The following is a 21,650-nucleotide window of genomic DNA, read 5'->3' on the forward strand; positions in this document are numbered from 1 at the left end:
AAGGATTTAAAGATCTTATTCAAACTCTTGCAAATTAGGGTTTGCAAACTCTAATCTCGAAGAACCCTAGCCTCTTAGGGTTTATTGGCAATAAACCCTAATATATGAAGTTCATACAATTGAAATCAAACCAATGGCTCTGATACCACTGATGAGTTTTGGTCATAAGACATCCTATGTGCTCATACAAACCCTAATGCTTGGATCTAGGTTTCTCTATTGTACATGCTTTAAATACAAGACTTCAAACCCTAATACTAGCATATGGAAAATGATATTAACATATAATAAGGTTTAAGAACATACCTTGATTGTTATATAGCAATAACAATCCTAATTCCACCTTGAATTAACTTTGGAATGCTTAGAGTCACAAGTGTCACTCCTCTAACGGCTTACAAACACCAAGAGCAAATGGAGAAGGTATAAAGAGAGAGGTGAGAGGTTAGAATTCGTCCTTAGGACTTCTTGGGAATGGATACACGAATTCATGAGCCAAGGGGTGTTTATATAGGTGTAGAGATAGGGTTTCAGTCATTATCCTTATCTAGTTGCTTATCCACAAAGCAACCCATAAGATAATCCTTGAATCCTCATCATAGTCGAATTCTAAGGCCTTATCACCTCAAATTCGTTCACCCTATATTTAAGATAATCCTTACCTTATTTTGTAACTATCATATAATTACAAATCAGCCCCTCTAGTTTAATTAATTACATTTGATCACAAAATTAATTCTTAATTAATTATTGACCATTATTAATTAAAAAAATATGATTTCTCCTTTAATATATTATTCTTATAACATATTAATAAATCATATTATCCTCTCTCTATATTTCTCCAATCAAGTTGCTTTGGTGAAGGCAACCCAAAAGGACCATGCACCATCGGGTCAAGTACATACCAAAATAGTTATGGACTTAGACACTAATCCAACAATCACCACATCGGGTGCAGCGCGTGCCTCTTCGGCGGTCAGCTAAAATGCCCGACTCCTCACCACTGGAGCCTCTGCCTTGCCCTGTCGGCCATCCGTGATTCGCAGGGTTGCTGGAGTTGGCGCCTTCACTGGTGCTGAAACTGTCAACTAGGGGCAGTTGGCCCTCTTGTGGCCCCTCTGGTTGCAGTGAAAACACAACAACTCCGATGTGTGAATAGATGAAACTGGCGTAGTACAATCTCTGCTAAAGTGCCCTGCCTTGCCTCACTTGTAGCAGCCTACTGATCCCATCCTACATGCTCCCTCATGCGTCCTGCCGCAATTCCCACAACAACCAAGTCCCCCTTGGCCTTTCGGCCTCCCATCTGATCCCCGGGACTTCTTCCTTGAAGCCCCAATCACCTGCCCCGCCTCTGCTTTCCTCTTTCGAATGTGCTCTAAATCAATCTCCCTTTCCCTTGCCCTGGCAATCATGGACTCCAGGGTAGGGCAAGCTGAAAAGCTAACATGCTCCCGGATGTCAGCCCGAAGCATATCATGATAATGGGTCCTCCTCATATCCTCATCACCTGCATACTGGGGCACCAATAAAGCCCTCTCCCAGAACTTGGCGGTGATCTCCGCTACAGTCTCAGTCGTCTGCCTCATGTCCAAAAACTCCCTGGCCAGCTGTTGAAGCTCGACAGCCGGCGCAAACTCTGCCATGAACCTGATCACAAAGTTCGACCAGGTCATAGCCTTGATAGCTGAGGCTCCCAACGAGTCACCCACTGACTCCCACCAGTCTCGAGCTCGGTCCCGTAAACACCCTGTTGCATACCTCACCTTCAACCCCTCGGGGAAGAAGCTAGTCAACTGTGCAGACTCGATGTCTGCAATCCATCGTCTGGCGGCAATGGGGTCTTTCACCCCGTGGAAATCCGACGCACCACTGCCCCTGAAGTCCTTAAAGGACAGTGTGCGAGATCCCGACTGGCCAGATGCCATGTCGCTCCTGAACACCCTGAGGCGATCCTCCATCAACTCGATGATCCCTTCCTTGATCGACCGAAGATAATGGGGGTCGACTCAAGGATACCCCTGGTGATCTTTGACACGATGAACTCGCGTAGTCCCTCATCTACCGGCTCGGAAACTGATCCCGAACCTGACCCCTATCCTGAACCGCCATCTATCGGCCTCGATCGTAGTAACACCATTCTGCAATACATAAATAACAATCATTAGTGATACTGATACTTCGTGAGGGATCACAACCACTTACAAGTTCCCTGGTCTTATCTTGGCCTTCCTTGGTTCGGGTACGGATCCTCTGCTTTCAGTAGTACGGGCCCATACTACCTTCCACATCTATCCGTACCTTCTTCAAGGACTGCCTCGACTCCACCAGATTCCTTCCACTACTGCTGATTATTGTTATACTCATCCTAGGCTTGCCCTAGGGAAATCTCCGACTCTACTCTATCCAGTCCTCAGCTGCCGCGGGCCTCCTTGTAATGCCAATTAGCCACCACCCGAATACCATCACATGTGATGAGGCTCAGATAATCCTTCGAGTAGCCGACTCGTCCCTACAATGGTTGGACTCAAACAAGAGCTACGTAGTGGGGGCAAATCCGATACTCTAAGATTATTCAACCCTGATCACATGTGACGTGACGTATTCGCCTAGTGGCTAACTCTCATTATTCAGAGTCCCACAAAGCATGTAGCAAGCAGCATTCAGACAAGGGTAACAATCTCAATCGACCCTATCTGCTTATAGGAACTGTACTAGCATACAATGCTAAGCTCATACTACCAGGCATAACCTAATCAGGCTATCCTATTCACTGTCTACTTAATACTAGCATGAAATTCTCATACAACTGGAACACATATAGTAGGCACATAAGGCATCACTCCCAGATCCTTAGTCCTATTCTAGCATGCTGTTCTACAAAAGCTGATAAATGTAACATAAACTTGTATGGGTACTTTGGGGAATACTTACTTGAGCTCGGCCGGTCGCGCACATCACACACTTCGTTCTTTCTCAAACATTTTTCTTAGCTCTTAGAAAACATTTCTTTTTGGAAAATCTTTTACTCCCTCGATTTGAGTTCAGACACCCCCGAAGGTGAGTCCGAATCCCTCAAACCAGGGCTCTGATACCAACTTGTAACGACCCAATTTTTATGTCCAAAAATTTTGTTTTTAAAACATCACTTTAGAAAACATTAATCATTAAAACATTGTTTGATCAAACCACATCACAACGTAACTCATGTCTAAAAGCCAAATCGTACAACCAATCGAAATATCAGAGTATAAATCCCAGAGAAATCTAGTAAGTGCGGAAACCAGTGTGTGTGTGTGTGTGTGATGTGCCGCTCCTTCCCCTTTGATGAAGAGTTACCTGAAACCAAAACTGTAAAATGTAAGCACAAAGCTTAGTGAGTTCCCCAATAATACCTCATACCTTGCAAGCATATAACAAACAACATTCAACTAGGAGTTACGGGCCTCTCCCACACTCAGGAAGATACGGGCCCTACCCACACTTCACTAGCCGGGAGATACGGGCCTCGCCCACACTTGTGAAGATACGGGCTCTGCCCACACTTTGCTATCTGGGAGATACGGGCCTAGCCCACACTCCAATCTCGGAGAGATACGGGCCTTGCCCACACTCAACCGCCAACTCATATTATACAAGATCACACAGACAACAAGTACAGACAACTCTATCATACCGTCACATATATCATACTCGACTAAACCAAGAGATACGGGCTCGGCCCACACTCTAGTACTAACATCTCGTCTACACGGGTCGGCCTTGGTGCCTTAGACCCGTTCCTACTGGAAAGGAAACTCAGCTCGAAATAGCTGTTGGTCTGTGTGGGAATCGACTGTCTGCTGCTGTTGCTGCTCCGGAAATCCTTCGGCTGTAATTCCCACAACATACTCAATCAATCACTGATAACTGTCCTTTGGGTAAAATGACCATTTTACCCCTGATCATGTCATAAGACAAGGTCAGATTCAACTTTCAGTTGACCTGACTCGCCGAGTTGGCTCGCCAACTCGCCAAGTCCCTATTCAATCGACTGCCCTGGATCCCGTCCCTACTCGTCGAGTTAGACGTTGACTCGACGAGTTCTCCTTCTAAACTGAGGTTCAAGTCCTTCATCCTACTCGCCGAGTTGTATGAACAGCTCGGCGAGTTCATCTTCATCCGATGAAGACTTATGCTGAGACTCGCCGAGTTGTATGAACAACTCGCCGAGTCTGATCTTGATCTAAGGAGATTGCCTTGAACTCGCCGAGTTAGGGCAATGACTCGCCGAGTCCTTTTATGGATGAGTTCGGCTTCCAACTCAATGAGTCACACCCCGTGACCCGCTACTCAACTCGACACAATGAAAAGGGGACAAACTCTGAGACTCGCGAGCAGACTCGCCGAGTCGTTACCATGCACTCACTATATACGTGATGTTGCTCGATTCCAGTCCATACCATTCACAGATCTGGGTTCCTAGAGCATGAATAACACGTAAAGTTTCCAACTTTACGAGTAAATATTCCTCAATGAGAGTTTTAGGGTTCAAATGCACCAAAAGAGTAGATCTAGGGTGTACAAGCAACAAGGGTCCATAAAGGCAGTGGATCCAAGCTCCTGGAGCTCGATTCCACCTAGATCTAGAGGCTAATCAGCCTAAAACGAACCCTCCACATACACAAGCTTGGAAAATGGGTCAAGAAGGACTTTAATGGGGCCATAAGCATGAAAACATGGGGGAAAACGAGCCATACCTTAGTGAACACTCTGAGATAGCTCAAGGATGCTTGACCTACTCTTCTTCTTCTTGATCTCCTTTCCTACTCACTCCAAGCTTCAAGAGGACACACCAATGGCTTCAAATCCACAAAAACGAGGCTTAGAATGAGGTGTAGGGCTCTGAGGGTGAATGGGGGCTGGCTTGGGGCGGAAAGAGTGATTAAATAGGGTGCAAACCCCTGAAAATTAGGATTTCATCCAACAGCGGTGACTCGCCGAGTCGCCAACTTAAACGTGTCTCGGGTCCCGTCTCTACTTGGCGAGTCGGACCTATGACTCGCCGAGTCCAAGGCTAAAAATGGAAAATACTCAAATAAGATTTACGTACCAGGAACCAGGTGCTACACGTTTACTCAAGGTTAGCGATGAAAAATGACTTAATAAGCTAATATATTTATCATTTAGTACTTATTATTTTTGTGCACATTTAGTCCTTAGTATTTTTTTTGTTTCAAAGTAAGTCGGTTTTGTTTTTATACTTATTCAGTACTTATGAATTATTTCTTTAGGTTTTTTTCACGACATCTTACGTGTGACAATCATTCATAAGGTATTACGGGTTGTAAATGTTTATGTCCATCGTGATCTCGACTGTTTGGTTGCGTGGGTCTTGTGGTTTGGCATAGGTCTTGTGTTCTGATAGTCGTAGCTTCTTCATACGATATCAGATTTTAACGATTTTTATATTCACGTGTTCTTTTTTTTGGGTACAACTTTCGTTAAGATTACTTGAAAGATCCCCAAAATACAGTCCAAAATTTTCATTTTAAATCCTTAATAAAACCATAGTTGTAAAAACATTACATCAAGTCATGAGTCATTATTCTTAAAACATCATAATCATCTGTCAAATATATCATAGTAAAAACATCCCATGTTGAATAAATGTTGTGTGCACTGCAATCACCTGAAACCAAAACTGAAAATTGTAAACATGAAGCTTAGTGAGTCTTCCCAAACTACCACATACCATACACATAATCACATAACATCATACATTGGGCCTAGCCCGCTATATTGGGCGTCACCCGACATCGGACGAATCCGGTATCAAGCCCCGCCTGGCATCGAGTCCTGCACAGTATACAAATATCTTTCTACCAGGGCCCGCCTATCTCTAGGCCCGCTCGCTATACACATACAAACATATAATCATAATCATGCTAGTACATAAAAGTCATACACAACACTATAATTGCTAGTCTTAAGGCCCCGCCCCTACTCTACTAATGGTTAGATATGGAACCCCGTCCAATCTCAGCTAGTGATGAGATACGGGACACCGCCCACACTCACCTCCCTACCAGGCACATACAAGTATCAAAAAGACAACAAGTGTAACTAAATATGCATTCCTTCATCAGTTACCACCCGACATCGAACCGTAGTTCGGAAACATACATATAAACCTTCCTCGGGCCCCGCCCCACATTGGATCGAAATCCGAAAACATATAAGCTACATCGGGCTAACCCTGACATCGGACCTATGTCCAGTATATGCTAACATACATAAACGAGCTGACATTCCTTGTCATCTAAGCGTCAACTCACAAAGTTGGCTGATGAATCTCTCGGTAAGGAGTCTCAATCGGCTGCTTCTGTAACACCTCGACTATCCTTGTCATAAAATTACTTAGTCAAAATATGGTAATCAGTCTTAGGGTAAAATGACCATTTTACCCCTAGCCAAAGTCAACAGTCTGGGTTGACTCAACTCGCTGAGTTGACCCATTAACACGCCGAGTTCTATAAATCAAAAGTCCTGAATTCACGATTCAACTCGTCGAGTCACCCCTCTGACTCGCCGAGTTCCCTGGCTACTCAGAGTCGCGATAAAACGAGTCAACTCGTCGAGTTATACCTTAAACTGGATCGGGACATAACGAATCAACTCGTCAAGTTCCTTTATGGACTCGACGAGCTTCTCTGTATGTTTGGGCCATCTTAACAGATTAAGTCTCTACTCTCCATATCTAAACTCCATACTTCTTCTACATACTGAAAGTGCCCTCCTAAGGGTAAAGTTTCCAACTTTACACATTAATAGTCCTTCTTAATGGGTTTAGCTCAAATCCTAGTTCTTTAGAACCTAGATCTTTGTCCAAAGGCCAAAATACTCCAAACCAAAGCATGAAAACTGAGATCTAAGTCCTAGACACCAAATGAACACGTAAAGTCTCATACTTTCCTTCCATGTATGGCCTTTTAGGGCTTAAAAGGCCAAAATAACACCTTAAATTGTAACAACCATAATCATAAAGACCAAGAAAGGAAAGGAAAATGATGTGTGCAAACTCACTTAGTTTTAAACCTACTTTTAATTGTAAAATAAACACACAAAGGCAATGGACCTATCAGTTGTGGTATAGTCAAATAAGTAGGGTATCAAACATAGGGAACGGTTAATTAAAACTAAAAACTAATTATATCTAAATTAATTAATATGTAGGGGGTTTTCTCTAGTTTTACAAGACTAGAAACTTACTAACTAATACTTAATCTAAAAACTAGAAAAACAAATAATTAACTAGATTCAATAATGGGAAGGAACTTCTGTTTAGTTCAACTTAATTGATCCTATGGTTGATTTCAAGGTAATGGTGCAATGGATTAACTCTTTTGTTGGTTACCGATTCAAGTGACTAGATTCACAGTCACTACACTAATCCTTAGTGAATAAACTAACTCAAACAGTGATCAGTTGTCTAATTTAATTCAATACATTAGATTAATTATTCGGGTTAATTTAGACTTACAATAGTTAACTAATTTGGGGCTTTTAATTAACTTCTTGTTGATGGTCATCACACAAGCTCACACATGAATTTACTTAATTTTGTTATTAATTCTAGTTTCATGTTCATTAATCCTAGACATATAACAAAGTGGTCACATAGCATATGAGGTTGATAATCAAACGATGTCCATGCTATTTAACTACCTTCCTATTAACAGAAAATTAATTATCATTCACACACAAGGTTCTTTAGCAAGCTAAAATAACAAAAATCACCAACATTGAATTAATCCTACCAATAATCAAACCATAGTCTCAATTTTGTATCCCCAAACAGAAGTTTAAGACTTTTAGCTCATGATTGAAGTAAATAACAGCAAACAAACGAATTCTAATTGTCTAGCCATAATGGAAAACAAAAGATTAAGTAGAATGATGAAATTTTCCTCAAATCTCCTTCGGAATTGGATTCTAGCTTGTATCTTCGTTCTCTAGGTTTTTCTAGTTCTTCAGTTGTAGCTAATCTCTCCAAAAGGGTTCCAAAATTTCTTTTAACGAACTGAGAAGTTATCTTTATATACACGCAACGACTCGTCGAGTCAGGTGCCGACTCGTCGAGTCCATCTCACAATCCCCGTATGCGATAAGTCTCCGAGTCTTTGAATCTTTATCTTCTCGAATAATCACTTGGACTCGCCGAGTAGGTGTTGTTTTTGGTGTTTTTCTTCTTTGTTTAATTCCCGAGCTCCTAACCGCTTCTCCTGCTTCCTTTTGCTTCTGAGCTTCACTTTTGGACTGAAAACATAATTCAAGCACTTTTAAGTACCTTTTGTCCATGAAATGCAACAATTTAGCTAATAAATGAATAAAAATATACACTTAATATGAACTAAATATGCACATATCAGAAAACCTTAAGTTAAAGGGGTCAACTCGTCAAGTCTAGGGTGGAACTCGACGAGTCCGAGCGAGATTCGGGTCAAAGAATAAGTGTGGCTTTTCAGATCCCCTGAGGTAATAAGCTGACCTTATTGCATTTAGATCTATATTATGGTTGAGATTTGGGCATTTTGAGTATGGAGGAGGTTTATTCCGAGTTTGGAGTAGATTTGAGGTTGCTACCTCAGATCTAGGCTATTAAGGATCTATAAAGCCATAAAGTTTATGCCAATAAGTTGTTGGTGAAGCCCTTTTGTCACAAAACATAGCCCTAGAGTGTTTTAAGACCATATCTCCTTGGTTTCACGTAAAGTTTGCAACTTTACGTGAGGAATGGACTTGGGAAGAGTGGATCTATGAGTTGGAGCCCCTGCATGGCTCGAAAAGCCACTGTATGGATTAATAACTAAAGCGACTCGGCGAGTTGGATGAAGGTGGGCATGGACTCGACGAGTTGGAAGAACAACTCGATGAGTTTGTTGAAGATTGTCATGGACTCGGCGGGTCTATTCTTGGACTCGGCGAGTCAGGTCGCGAAGCACTAACCTTTCTGGGTTAAGACTTAGATCGGTGAGTTGAGTGGAGACTCAGTGAGTTGGACAGGATGGGACTCAGAGATCGTTGAACTCAACGAGTCTTGGGGTGACTCGGTGAGTTGAGTCATTTTATAGGAGTTTCTAAATGCATGGAATCGATGAGTCTTGGGGCGACTCAGCGAGTAGAGTCAGTCAAGAAGGTTGACTTTGACCAGGAATTTGACTTTGGAAAGAGTGGACTTAGACGGCTTCTAAGAGTTCAGTTTGGGACTAAGTGTTATATGATATTGATATTGATAGCTCGGGAGCTAGTGGAGCAGCGGTTCAGAGAATTATCGGATAGCAGCCAGAGGGTTATCAGCAAGTTTAGCAGTGCAGGTGAGTTTCCCTTTGTGTGAATGGGTCTACAACCACAATGTCAGCCCATGTAGTTATGAGTAGGAAGACCCGGGGGATAGCCCTAGGCACTGTTTGCTAGTATGATATTCTGGACCAAGGTCCGATGTTGGGCGGGTGCCTAAGGAATGGTTTGCGTGTTAGAGTATACTTGTTGTCTATGTAAGGCATGTATGTGCCTGGTAGGAAGGTAAGTGTGGGCAAGGTCCCGTATCTCACCAAGAGCAGAGTATGGACGGTGTTTCATATCTCATTAGTAGCAGAGCATGGGCGAGGCCCGAGATAGGCATGGAGTGAGTGTGGGCGTGGCCCGTATCTCACTTACCGTAGGAGCTTGGACGGGGTTCCAGGACTCATTAGTGACAGGACATCGGCGAGGCCCAAGACATGCGAGGCCTAAGGACAGGATTACAGTAGGGTATGTTCAGTTATGTGTTATATGCTATTTTATACTATATGTGCTTAGTGGGCGGGGCCCAGAGACAGGCGGGGCCTAAAAGAAACAGATATGTATCCGAGCGGGGCTTGAAGCTAGGCGGGGCCCGAAGTAGCGGGCGAGGCCCGAAATAGTGGGCGTAGCCCAGTATATGCAATATGTATGCTTTGTGATTATATGGTATGTGGTAGGTTGGGGAACTCACTAAGCTTCGTGCCTACGGTTTTCAGTTTTGGTTTCAAGTACTTCCGGTAGCGGAGTGAAGAGCTCGGGGTGATCACATGGCACATACCATTGTTTCGTCAGCTTGGGATGTTTTACTCTGATAATGAAATATGTTTTGGAATTATTACTCTTAATTTATGTTATGACTTATGATATGTTTCTATGAATATGGATTTGATAACGATTTAAAGAAAAAATTTTGGTACGGATTTTTGGGATGTTACATAAATCTTGCATGGGGCTTCCATGGTCATAAAGTTTGCACATTTATGCCATGAATACACAAAGTTCACTAAAAAATGGCTCACAAGCATTAGGGTTTCGAGATCTAGGGTTTGGACAATGGAGGCTGGAAATGGGGTTAAAACCCAAGTCATAGAGTGTTTAAATAGGGTGCAAAATCTCGAATTTAGGGTTTCCCAAACCCAGGCTAACTCGTCGAGTTGGTCTTTCAAAAACACACATGACCATCGTTCCTACTCGTCAAGTTCTCACCCTTGAACTCGACGAGTTGACTTCTTGTTTGGAGATTTTCTTTCCTCATTTAGCCTTCCGATTTCCGAGTGTTACGACTCTCCCCACTTAAACTGGACTTCATCTTCAATGTCCGCTACAGTCACCCACCCCGCAAGCATCTCACGCACCACACCCGCAACTCTCCTCTTACCTGTCCTGGACTAACTAGCATTTCCCACTGCCACCGGAACTCGTCCACCTGGAAGTAACACTATCATTCTGCACAATCAATGGCCTTCCCAAGGGAACTGAACCCAACCATCGAAACCTTTCCAAATCTGATGAAGCATAAACCCTACTGCCATACAAAGAACAACTTATGTTTTTCCAAGATCTAAAATCTATAATGATCTCTCTCTGAAGGACCGCCTATGCTCCAAAAACTACCATGCCAACACCTCATTGAATTGTTCAACCGTAAAACTTCCCATCCTGACTATCTCGATGCTACCATTAAAACAAAATCCTTGTCCATAACCAATTGAAGAATACTTATACTCGACAGAAGGCTCGGATAATCCTTCGAGTAGAAGATTCATCCCTGAAACGGTTAGACTCGGACGAGAGCTGCGCAACAAGGTCAAATCACTTACTCTGAGATTATTCAATCCAACTGTCATGAGAAAAACCTTAAGAAATCATTTATAAGTACTAAACGTGTACAAAACCGAAAATGACTTATTTTGCTATATATATATATATATATATATATATATATATATATATATATATATATATATATATATTAAGGACTAACCGTGTACAAAGTGAGAAATATATTACCTTACTAAGTCATTTTTACCATCTAACCTGGAGTAGCCGGTCATAAAGACTGAATGTGTATAATTTAACAAGTTGTAGGGGTAAATGTGGATGAAAAAAAAACTCAGTGACTAAATATGTACAAATCGAAAAATACATTACCCTTTTAAGTCATTATTCCTAAAAATAAAGAACAATTTTGACTTACTAATTAGCATGTGTCGTTAAATTATGTTAATCGTTGCTTTTATATTAGCATGTGTCTTTCAATTATGTTAATCGTTGCTTTGGGCCACAGATTGATTGTGGGCTTTCTTGGAATTAGAATCATGATGGTTTTTGGACCCAATTAGGAATTTGGTCTATATTGAGCCTTGGGATGCCATTTAGGAATTGGACTTTTTTAGCAAATGGGTTGGGTTTTGGTTTTTGGCCAGGTAAGAAAGGGAAAATGGTCTTTTACCTTGGTCATTAGACAATTAATTTAGATTCTTGATATCAATTCGAGATCCAATTATTAATTGGATGTTATTTGATGGTGCTAACAAGCGGGGATTTCCAGATCAACGGTCCGAGCACTTGTTTGAGATACTCAGTGGATTAAGCTGAGTTCTCTTCACTGTACTTACAGGTCGAAGGCACCAAAGCAAGCCCATTGGATTGATATCTTGTTATACATTGATTTATGATATGAGTATGGGATAGATATGTAAGATTATATGATAGTTGTTGATATTCGTTGACCGGTAGATCTATAGGACTACATGTGATTAAAATGTTTATTGTGTTTGTTTGACAGTAACCACCTAAGACTCTAAGAGGCAAAAAATTACGGATCTCGTAACTATAAAGACCATTGGTATCAATTTTTTAAAAATAAGACTAAACGTGTATAAGGTCATGAGGTATACTCATCACTTGGCCATTAGGGTTGTTCATTATTTTGATACTAGGGTTGTTCATTATTTTGATAAAATTGAATTGTCCAATTAGTCTTCTGGGTTAAAATATTTTGTCAGATGTTTGGATTTTCGAATGTATTTTCAGAAAAAACTAAATTATTATTATGAATTTTGGATTGGTTTCGGTTAATAAAATAAAAACTAAATAATCCAATAATAATAATAATAACAATTTTATATAGATATTTTTGTGTTTAATATACGTCTTTTAGTCTTTTAGTTAGTCTGAATTTTAAATAGATTAAAAAATGTTACCCAATAAAAACTTTAATACATCATTTTCAAAAGATTTATCCATAGAATATTAACTTATGATAGTTTTTCTTAATATTTGGTCATAAATTTTAATTTACAACTAAAACATTATTTTTATTTAAAGTAAATTAATATATATATATATATATATTTTACACATCTTGAAACCAAATTGTAAAAATGAATCAAACCAAATTATAATTTGTTTGTTTCAAATCAAATTTGAATTTAATTGGAATTATTCGGATATATGTTTTGAAAAACGAAATTAATTTGGTTTTATTAAATTTGATCAAATCAAACTGATTCATCCAAACGAACATTCTTATTAGTCACATGAAAAATGTTATCATCACACCATATTGAACTTGTTAGGCCGATAGGTATACTTACCACATACTACTTTGTGTGGCTAAGTTGTCAATGGCACCAAGGTCGTATGCATCACCCCTAGCGGCTATGGTTCATAGTGTTTAGGACAAAAGGCCACGACCAAGAAAATACTTTTGGCTCTCTTCCTTTCACTTTTCTTTCTCTCTTCCATAATCCTAGCCATATGGGAAGTACATCATTTAAGCAAGTGGTAGTGGTCAGTGGCGAATCTAGGATTCAAACTGACGTGTGTCCCATAAATGAAATGATAAAATAAATGGGTCAAAAAAATGGTTATCGGGTCGGTTTGTCGGTAATACCATCTTAGGAAAATATTTATTAACTTGAATACCAAAGATCAAACTAATTAAAAAAAATCATAAATTTCTTACAATTGTTCACGACGAGTTTTCATATCCCTAAAAAAATCTATAAGTATGTCGTTGCTAATACCATCTAACACATCTTTTTCAATATAAGAAACTAGACAATCATTCATAAATTGATCACCCATTTTATTACGCAAATCGTTCTTTATCAACTTCATTGCAGAAAAAGCACGTTCCACTGTGGATGTTGCAACGGGCAATATCAATGCTAATTTTAGTAGAAGATACACCATTGGGTATATCGTATGTTTGTTCGTTTCAACCATCATTTTTGCCAAGTTTCCAATTCCCTTCAAGTTATTAAACCTTGCATCTCCACGTACATCCACAATATAATTTTGAAAACTTGCTCTAAGTGTTCCAATGTCATGTTCTGGGAACTCGTTTGGATAAAAGGTTGCCATCTGAAGTAGTTCTTCCACATTAAATGCTTGAAAAGACTTACTTGGACAAAAAGAAGCCATAGAAACAAGTAATGATGTGTTTACTTCATTAAATCGATAGTTGAGCTCTTGAGATTGCATATCTATGACCGCAATAAATACATCAATTTTATAGTGATGTAAGTGGTTAATCTGCGAATTAAATAGAACAACAGGTTAATGATTAATTTAGAAAATTGAAGAAATAGATCAACTTTATAGTTGCTAACCTGTGAACCTTTACGACGACTTGTTCCACTGTAATATGGATCTTCCATATTCAAAATTTCAATATCACATTTTTCGCAAAACAAAGTAACATCATTTAAGAGTGGTTCCCATCCTTCATCTCGCATTTGTTTAAGTCTGGTCTTAGAGGATGTGACATCCCCAAAATCTCGGCCAGAAAAGACCGATTTCATTTATGCTTTTTAAAAATAATTTTCAGAGTAAGTCCTTTTAATTTTAAAAGAGATGCGGAATTTGTTCCCAAAAACAAAACATGATAAAATAGATATTTATCAAAACATTTCATAAAGAAATATGATTTCATTTCATAATCAAAAGTCGGGATGTCATGTTCCGATACAGATCATAAAGCATATACGATAGCATTACAAGTCTTTCAACAAATATATACATATACAGACTTGTAAACAAAACAACTTGATGTTCGCCCATCTTAAGCTCTTGCGCCACTTCCTGTAAAATAAATCAACTGAGTGGGTCAGGCTTGGGAGCCTGGTGAGCATGTAGGGTTTTCAACCCACAATAAATAATTTAATTAATTATTATCAACCAACAATAACCCAGTTACCCATTCCCGTTATTCTCACTTTATGTCCCTAAAATAACTAACACAAGGGACCTAGTCTAAGAATATTTCATCGGGGCGACTACACATGCTTCGGGGGTTCCTCAGCAATATAAGTCAAATAAGGCAACCATGGGGGGGATGGAATACAGCGAATGAACACCCAAGTTCATTAACACCTACAGGTTATGAGCCTGCTAGCATTCCACTGGACTATTTAGAAAAGTCCGTGGTCGTCATCTAAATTCCGCTAGATGACTGGATCAAAACAACATCGAGGCCTCTCATCTGTTTATTACACACCAACTATCTACCCATATTCTACCCAACATATTAGTAGATAAAATATACATTTTTATACGTAGTTTCAAAACCTGTATAGCATGCTCAATCAAAACATTTTTCACATAACAGATGAGGCACACACACATAACACGTATTTCATAGAGAAATAATCAGATCTATAATATAGAAGAGAGTGAGTATACATTCACATATATAACAACCAAATATATACACATAGCACGTATTTTATATAAAATACTTCATAATATTGTGTTGGAATGAAAGTAACTACACACTCACTTGATCAGAAGATGATCGGGCAGCACTACGGCTTGTAGAAGAGGTGTTTCACCGTAGATCTGGAAGATCTTCACAAAACCGGGCTCCTCGCGGGCAGCGTTTCGGCTCGGGAATAACGCTCTTCGGGATTCTCGGGGCTTCGGATCTTGCTTCGGGGCTCGGGAATATTACCGGGGCTTCGGGATATAAACGGCACGCAAAACGAGGCAAAACTTAGAGAGAGAGAGAAGAGTTTGAACAAGAGAAAATGGCTGAATTCGAGTTCTATTTATAGGCTGCTGGGTCTGGGATTACACGGGGCGTACTCAAATTACGCGGGACGTACTCAGTACGCGGGGCGTACTCGGGTTACGCGGGGCGTACTTTGACGTCACTGCGTGCGTCGACTTTGACATCACTGCGTGCGTCGACTGGTGGCACTCGAGTATTGGTTAGACAAGTTGCAACCGACTGAGTACGCGGGGCGTACCCAAATTACGCGGGGCGTAATTGACTTGTCAAACTTCTAAATTGCGTAACTTTCGCATACGAGCTCCGTTTTCGACGTTCTTTATATCCACGCGAAGGTCATACCATACTCTACAACTTTCATTTAGACTCCGTCGGCTAATTTTGACTTTTATTTTTATTATTTATTTTTAGAAGGCCGGGACAGAAAAAACTTCGTTATAAATTCATAACTTCTTCGTCTGACGTCCGTTCTCGCCTAACTTTTCATTGCTTCGCTACTAACAACAAGATCTTCGATTCTCATTTAGATTGTTTCGGCTAAAAACCGCTCGATCTCAAATCGAGTATTCGGGCTGCATACTGCTAAGTCGAAACTTAGAAAAATCATAACTTCCTCATACGAAGTCAGATTTGGGCGTTCCTTTTATGCACGCTCTCGGTTTAACGAAATCTACGACTTTCGTTTAGATCGCTCAGGCTAAATATCGCTCTATCTTATATTCATATTTTACGTCATTCGGCGTCGTGTCGGTTCTGTCGCGAAACTTCGACAGGTCATAACTTCTTCGTTATAACTTGGATTTTGGCATTCCTTATATCTCCGGAATCCTTGTTTCGACCACTACAACTTTATGCAAAGATATCGGGCGTATCTCACACTTTAATTTTGACGCTTATTTCATTCTTAATTCATTAAATTATAAAAATCAAGAAAATAAACACATAAATCACATAATTCACATAATTCACAAATAATACATTCTTATTATTTCAAGTTGAGTTACAAAGGTTAACCTAGACTATTACATTGCTAAAAATGGCAAGCCCAGAAACACGGGCATTACAATTCTCTCCACCTTAGAATGATTTCGTCCCCGGAATCACACATCAACAAACAAATGCGGATAGCGACTCATCATGTCACTCTCCGTCTCCCAGGTGAGGTTTGGCCCATTCGTGTGTTTCCATCGGACAAGCACTAACTCCACCATCTTACGTCGCAATTTCTTAGTCTTTCGGTCAACAATTGCCTCCGGTTCCTCAATCAACCTTTTGTTCTCATCAATCCTCAACTCTGAAAGTGGAATTATGTCGGGAACTTCTCCCGTGAACTTCCTCAAATAACACACATGGAAAGTGTTATGAATTCCATTTAGTTCTTCTGGTAGTTCGAGCTTGTAAGCTTGGTTCCCAATCCTCTGAAGAACTTTAAACGGTCCAATAAACCTTGGACTCAACTTTCCCCTTTTACCAAATCTTATAAGTCCCTTCCACGGCGAGACTTTAAGCAAAACCGAATCCCCAACTTCAAAAGTCATCGGTCTTCGCTTTTTGTCAGCATAATTCTTTTGACGATCTTGAGCTGCTAACATTCTTTCCCTAATGATTTTCAACTTTTCAGCAGTCTGATGAACCATCTCCGGTCCCATAAACTGCTTTTCCCCAGCCTCAAGCCAACAAGACGTCGTACGACACTTTTGTCCATACAAAGCTTGGTAAGGTGCCATCTTAATGCTCGAGTGAAAACTATTGTTATAGGAAAATTCTACCAACGGTAAATGTTCATCCCAATTACCTAGGAATTCCAAGGTACATGCTCTCAGCATATCTTCAAGTGTTTGTATCGTTCGTTCGCTCTGACCATCGGTCTGCGGATGGTAAGCTGTACTTAAACACAACTTGGTACCCAATTCTTCTTGTAGACTTTTCCAAAATCGCGAGGTGAAACGACTATCACGATCCGACACAATTGTTATCGGAACACCGTGAAGCCTCACAATTTCCTTTACGTAAGAATTCGCAAGCTTTTCCATAGACCATTTCTCCTTGGCTGCTATGAAATGCGCACTCTTAGTGAATCGATCAACGACCACCCAAATCATGTCGTGACCATTCTTTGTTCTGGGCAGTTTAGTGACAAAATCCATGGCAATGTCTTCCCACTTACCCATAGGCACAGGTAAAGGTTCTAAACTCCCGTACGGTTTCTGATGTTGTGTCTTGACTCTCGCACAAGTCACACACTCGGCCACATACTTTGCAACATCAAGCTTCATCGTCGGCCACCAGTAGTAGGGTTTCAGGTCCCTATACATTTTAGTGCTACCGGGATGAATCGAATACATGGTCTTGTGAGCTTCTTCCATCAGAAGATCTCTAATTCCTCCTGACTTAGGTACCCAAATACGATCTTGGAATACCTTCAGTCCATGACCGTTTGTACCAAACACCAACGTTTTACCCAAACGTTCCTCCTTTCGGTCATTTTTCTCAGAAGCTTCCTCTTGAGCTTTCTTTATACTTTCCACAATGGTCGAGACAACTTCAATTCTCAACGCTCTTGGCCTTTTCCTTTCAAGATTGACTTTCCGACTGAGAGCATCAGCAACAACATTAGCCTTACCGGGGTGGTAAAGTATCTCGCAGTCGTAGTCCTTGAGTAATTCCAGCCAGCGTCGTTGCCAAATATTCAATTCCTTCTGATTAAAGAGATATTGGAGACTCTTATGATCAGTGAAAAGTTTGCACTTAGTGCCATAGAGGTAATGCCTCCATATCTTCAGAGCGAAAACTACCGCTGCCAACTCCAAATCATGAGTCGGGTAGTTCTTTTCATGCTCTTTCAGTTGTCGAGACGCATATGCTATCACCTTTTCTCTTTGGGTTAAAACACAACCCAATCCAACCCCAGACGCATCGCTATAAACAGCGAAGTCTTCAACTCCATCGGGTAGAGAAAGTATCGGTGCCTCGCATAGTTTCTTCTTTAGCTTCTCGAATGCTTCTTTATGCTTCTCACTCCAAGCATAAGCAGCTCCTTTGTGGGTCAAAGCTGTCAATGGAGTAGCAATCAAAGAAAAGCCTTGGATAAAACTTCGGTAATATCTGGCTAATCCTAAAAAGCTTCGAATCTCCGTGGGACTTTTTGGTTGTTCCCACTTCATTACAGCTTCAATCTTTGCTGGATCAACCATTATCCCTTCCTGGTTGACCACGTGACCCAAGAATTGGACTTCACGAATCCAAAAATCACATTTGGAGAACTTAGCCTACAGCTTCTCCTTCTTCAAAACTTCTAACACTTCTCGCAAGTGTCTGCCATGCTCCTCCTGGCTTTTTGAGTAAATCAGAATGTCGTCGATGAACACTATCACGGATTTATCAAGGAACGGATTACAAACCCTATTCATTAAATCCATGAATGCTGTCGGAGCATTGGTTAGTCCAAACGACATAACCAAGAACTCGTAGTGTCCATATCTAGTTCTGAACGCAGTCTTCTCTATATCCTGCTCTCTTACTTTCAGCTGATGATATCCTGACCTAAGATCGATCTTCGAGAAATAGCTCGAACCTTGCAATTGATCAAATAGGTCATCAATCCTTGGCAACGGATATCTATTCTTTATTGTTGCCTTGTTCAGCTCTCTGTAATCAATGCACATTCTCATACTTCCATCTTTCTTCTTCACGAATAACACCGGAGCTCCCCAGGGCGATGAACTAGGTCTAATGAAACCTTTGTCCAACAACTCTTGAAGTTGCATCATCAGCTCCTTCATCTCCGTTGGTGCTAACCGATAAGGTGCTTTTGCTATTGGCATGGTTCCTGGTAGCAAGTCTATTCTGAACTCTACTTGTCTATCAGGTGGTAATCCAGGAAGATCTTCGGGAAATACTTCCGGATAATCACACACCATAGGAATACTCTGCATCACCTTCTTCTCCTTCTTAGCATCAATCACGAATGCTAAATATGATGTACATCTCTTGGTCAAACACTTTCTGGCTTTCACTATGGAAATGATTCCAGAATTCACTCGGCGTTTGTCCCCATACACCATAAACGATTCATTTCCAGGCGGGTTTACTTTAACTATCTTCTTCTTGCATAAAATTTCAGCATCATTGGCGCTGAGCCAATCCATTCCCAACACGATGTCGAAACCGTTAAGTTCGATAGGCAATAATTCCTCGCAGAACTTATTCCCATTCAAGTCAATTAAGATGTTTTTCATACGATGGCTAATAGGTACAAACTTGCCACTAGCAACTTCGACTAATAAAGCATTATCTAGTCTATTAATAGGCAAAGCTAGTTTTCTACCAAATTCATGCGATATAAAGGAGTAGTTGGCTCCAGAATCAAATAAAATTTGGGCAGGCAAATTGTTAACGAGAAAGGTACCTGAAGCGACATCAGCTTCATCCTTAGCAGCTTCCAGTGTCATCTGGAATGCTCTCGCCTTCGGCTTTGGTGGAATGTTGGGCTTAGCTGCCTCCTTCTTCTTCGGACAGTCTTTCAAAATATGCCCCTCTTCATTACAACCAAAACACATCCTTTTGTTGTTCGGACATTCATTGGAAAAATGTCCAACCTTTCCATACTTGTAGCAAGTTACATCCTCGCTACATTTCCCGAAGTGCTTTTTCTTACACTTTTCACACCACTTCGCTTCCCCTCCTTTACCCCCACCAAACCTTTTCAAATCAGATTTCGAAAATTTACTTTTCTTACTGGAACCAGATGTTCCCTCAAACTTCCTCTTCTCACCAACCTCAACCTTGTTGGTGGTTCTCCCCTTGATCATGTTCTCAACAGACTTGGCAGCCCAGATAGCTGCCTCTAGAGTATGTGCCTAACGTACTGGCACCTCATACTCCCATGGGAGTCCCTTCGCATACCGGTCCACCTTCGTCAGCTCGTCTGGAACGATACGCAAGGCAAACTCCATCTTATCGGTGAAGTTATTGGTGTATTCATCAACTGACATACTGCCCTTAGTCAATGTCAGGAACTTGTTCTCCAACTCCAACAGATTTTGAGCCGAACAGAACTTGCGCTTAAACTGCACCAAGAACTCTGCCCATGACAATTGCAGTGGCTCATTAGGGTTCAAAGTCTTCCCTAGAGTGTTCCACCAACGAATGGCTCCACCTCGGAATTGACGCACAGCATAGATGGTTTGCAACTTACCTCTGCAGCCACACGTCATGAAGGCTAGCTCCATTTCGGAGATCCAATCCATAAACCCAATCGGATCCTCCTTTCCATTGAAGGTTGATGGTTTGCAAGTCAAAAAGTCCTTGTACTTGCATCCCATTCCATCATTCCTTTCATCGCGGTTATCTTGCCTAACTATCGGTGGGTTGGCTTGACCAACTGATCCACTGAAGTTTCCACCTTCCGAGTGCCCTTCATTTAATTCAGGCTCTTCCACACGAATCGACAGTTCTTCACGATTTTGTTGAACCAACCGTCTAGTTTCCTCCATCTGACGATCCAACATCGTCTGAATCATCAATTGCACACCAGCCATGGTTATTGGCTCAGGTGTTGCTGCTACAACAGGTCTTTGTTCAATCACTGGTGGTTGATTCCTATTTTCATCAGCATTTCCAACTCCACTTCTTGTTCTCACCATTTTTGATCTACACACCGAATAAGGTGAAATTAGATCCTTATTCACGATAGATATTCAAATCATCCTTATCACTCCGAAACGTTTACATGCTAGTTCTAATATCGTAGACGTACGCTTAGAATCCTACACACATAAGGTTTCTAGATCTGGTCGGCAACAGACCATAGATCCGAACAAATAATATCATATATGGCAACATATAACATTTAGCACATAAAGCATTTTAGGCAACTTTCCTAAAATAAACTAGTGCTTGTGTCTTAAAACATAACAGACACATCTCAAAATTCCACTTAGCATTCTAAGTTTAAGTCTAGAAATCCTACAAATTCCTAGTTCGCTTAAACTAATGCTCTGATACCAACTGTGACATCCCCAAAATCTCGGCCAGAAAAGACCGATTTCATTTATGCTTTTTAAAAATAATTTTCAGAGTAAGTCCTTTTAATTTTAAAAGAGATGTGGAATTTGTTCCCAAAAACAAAACATGATAAAATAGATATTTATCAAAACATTTCATAAAGAAATATGATTTCATTTCATAATCAAAAGTCGGGATGTCATGTTCCGATACAGATCATAAAGCATAAACGATAGCATTACAAGTCTTTCAACAAATATATACATATACAGACTTGTAAACAAAACAACTTGATGTT

The 21,650-nt window shown here is 40.6% G+C and overlaps 1 protein-coding gene across 1 annotated transcript; it reads right to left on the minus strand.

Moving 5' to 3' along the window:
• Nucleotides 1-13,293: 13,293 nt before the first annotated feature.
• On the minus strand, nt 13,294-14,072 carry LOC145039509 (uncharacterized). Its single transcript, XM_078987552.1, has 2 exons — nt 13,947-14,072; nt 13,294-13,869 (listed from the first exon to the last, which is right to left on the minus strand). The coding sequence occupies exons 1-2, from the start codon at nt 14,070-14,072 to the stop codon at nt 13,294-13,296; spliced, it is 702 nt and encodes a 233-aa protein (XP_078843678.1).
• Nucleotides 14,073-21,650: the final 7,578 nt, after the last annotated feature.

Source organism: Lactuca saligna, chromosome 4 (assembly GCF_052625555.1).
Source record: "Lactuca saligna cultivar CGN05327 chromosome 4, ASM5262555v1, whole genome shotgun sequence".
Classification (NCBI taxonomy): domain Eukaryota; kingdom Viridiplantae; phylum Streptophyta; class Magnoliopsida; order Asterales; family Asteraceae; genus Lactuca; species Lactuca saligna.